Here is a 1606-nt window from a genome sequence, read left to right on the forward strand (position 1 = left end):
ACACACACACACACACACACACACACACACACACACACACACACACACACACACACACACACACACACACACACACACACGCACGCACGCACGCACGCAGGATGTGAGCGTGGAAGCCATGTCAAGGACCACCACTGGCGATGATGACGATGAGGACGCTGGGGAGGGCGCGTGCGAGTTATGTTTGTGTACCACCCGACGCCTCACACGGTATTCCAGCCCATAACGCCTCGCCCCCTCTTGTCGTCTTGCTATCTTGTGTTGCTTGGCTTAGCTAATCTTTTTGTAATGCTCATCATGGCGTGATGCATGCAGCCATGACGCTAGCCGCCGTGCTATCATTCATCCGCCACACAACTCAAATCAACTTGATTCACACACACACACACACACACACACACACACACACACTCCACAGACACCATCTCATCCCTAAACTGATGCACAACGCATATCGTCGGCGAGGGTTCACGCGGGCAGAGCTGGCGCAAACCACGTCCATCTGTCGCCCTTGTCACAATGCCGTGCACAGAGCAGAGCCGCACGCCAGCCTGGCAGCAAAGTACGCGATACATGCTCTGTGTGTGTGTGTGTGTGTGTGTGCTTGAGTGTGAGAAGAGTGCCACGACACCAGCAATGTCATGAGCATAACACACACACACATACACACACAACACACACGCGCACGCATATGCATATGCACACACACACACACGCACGCACGCATATGCACACAGCCATGCATGCGCTCACGTGGGCCGTGTTTCGTTGAGTCTGTACATGCATATCTTCACACGGTATTCCCTTGCCCCATGCCACACAACACGGCCACCTCCAGCTACAACACTGCGGAGAAGCTGCGGGAGCACCCTGAGATTGCAAAGTGGGTCGAGTTTGCGGCAACACAGCGCAAGGGCGGTCGATGGGACCACGCCGTGATGGTGTCGGATACCCAATACGCAAAGGCAAAGCGAAGAATGAAGGCACAATGACGTGATGATGATTGTTGTGAGTGCAAGCGTGTTGGTGACACTGGATGATGGTCAAGACTAATGTAAAATAAAGGAAGCCCTCCTCCACTCATCAAGCAATAAGGGAATGGATTGAGGAGGGGGCCTGATGTCGGGGACTCCCTCACACGAACGCACACACACACACACACACACACACACACACACACACACACACACACACACACACACACACACACACACACACACACACACACACACACACACACACACCTCTGTATCCTCTTAATCTTGGGTCTCATTGTTGTGGTTTGGCGGGGCAGAAGAGACATGCTCATTGGGCTTGAGGACGTTCACCCCCTGCACGTAGTGGAGGTAGGCATGGATGCCCACGCCACACGCCATCACCGCCGTCGCTGCCCACATGCCAATGGACGGCCCACCGCCTCGCGCTGACGCCTTCCTCATCTCCGATGTTGAAATTTGGTGAAAGAGACAGTCAATCGTCGACTGTGTTGTGGTGCATGCGTGTGTGTGTGTGTGTGTGTGTGTGTGCGTGTGTCTGTGTGTGTGTGTGTGTGTGTGTGTGTGTGTGTGTGTGTGTGTGTGTGTGTGTGTGTGTGTGTGTGTGTGTG

The 1606-nt window shown here is 54.1% G+C and overlaps 1 protein-coding gene across 1 annotated transcript; it reads left to right on the forward strand.

The window, feature by feature from the left end:
• Window positions 1-118: 118 nt before the first annotated feature.
• On the forward strand, window positions 119-992 carry PTSG_08267 (uncharacterized protein; the record flags this gene model as incomplete). Its single annotated transcript, XM_004991236.1, has 3 exons — window positions 119-171; window positions 419-562; window positions 839-992. The coding sequence occupies 3 exons, from the start codon at window positions 119-121 to the stop codon at window positions 990-992; spliced, it is 351 nt and encodes a 116-aa protein (XP_004991293.1).
• Between the last annotated feature and the right edge of the window lie 614 nt (window positions 993-1606).

Source organism: Salpingoeca rosetta (assembly GCF_000188695.1).
Source record: "Salpingoeca rosetta unplaced genomic scaffold supercont1.21, whole genome shotgun sequence".
Lineage (NCBI taxonomy): Eukaryota > Choanoflagellata > Craspedida > Salpingoecidae > Salpingoeca > Salpingoeca rosetta.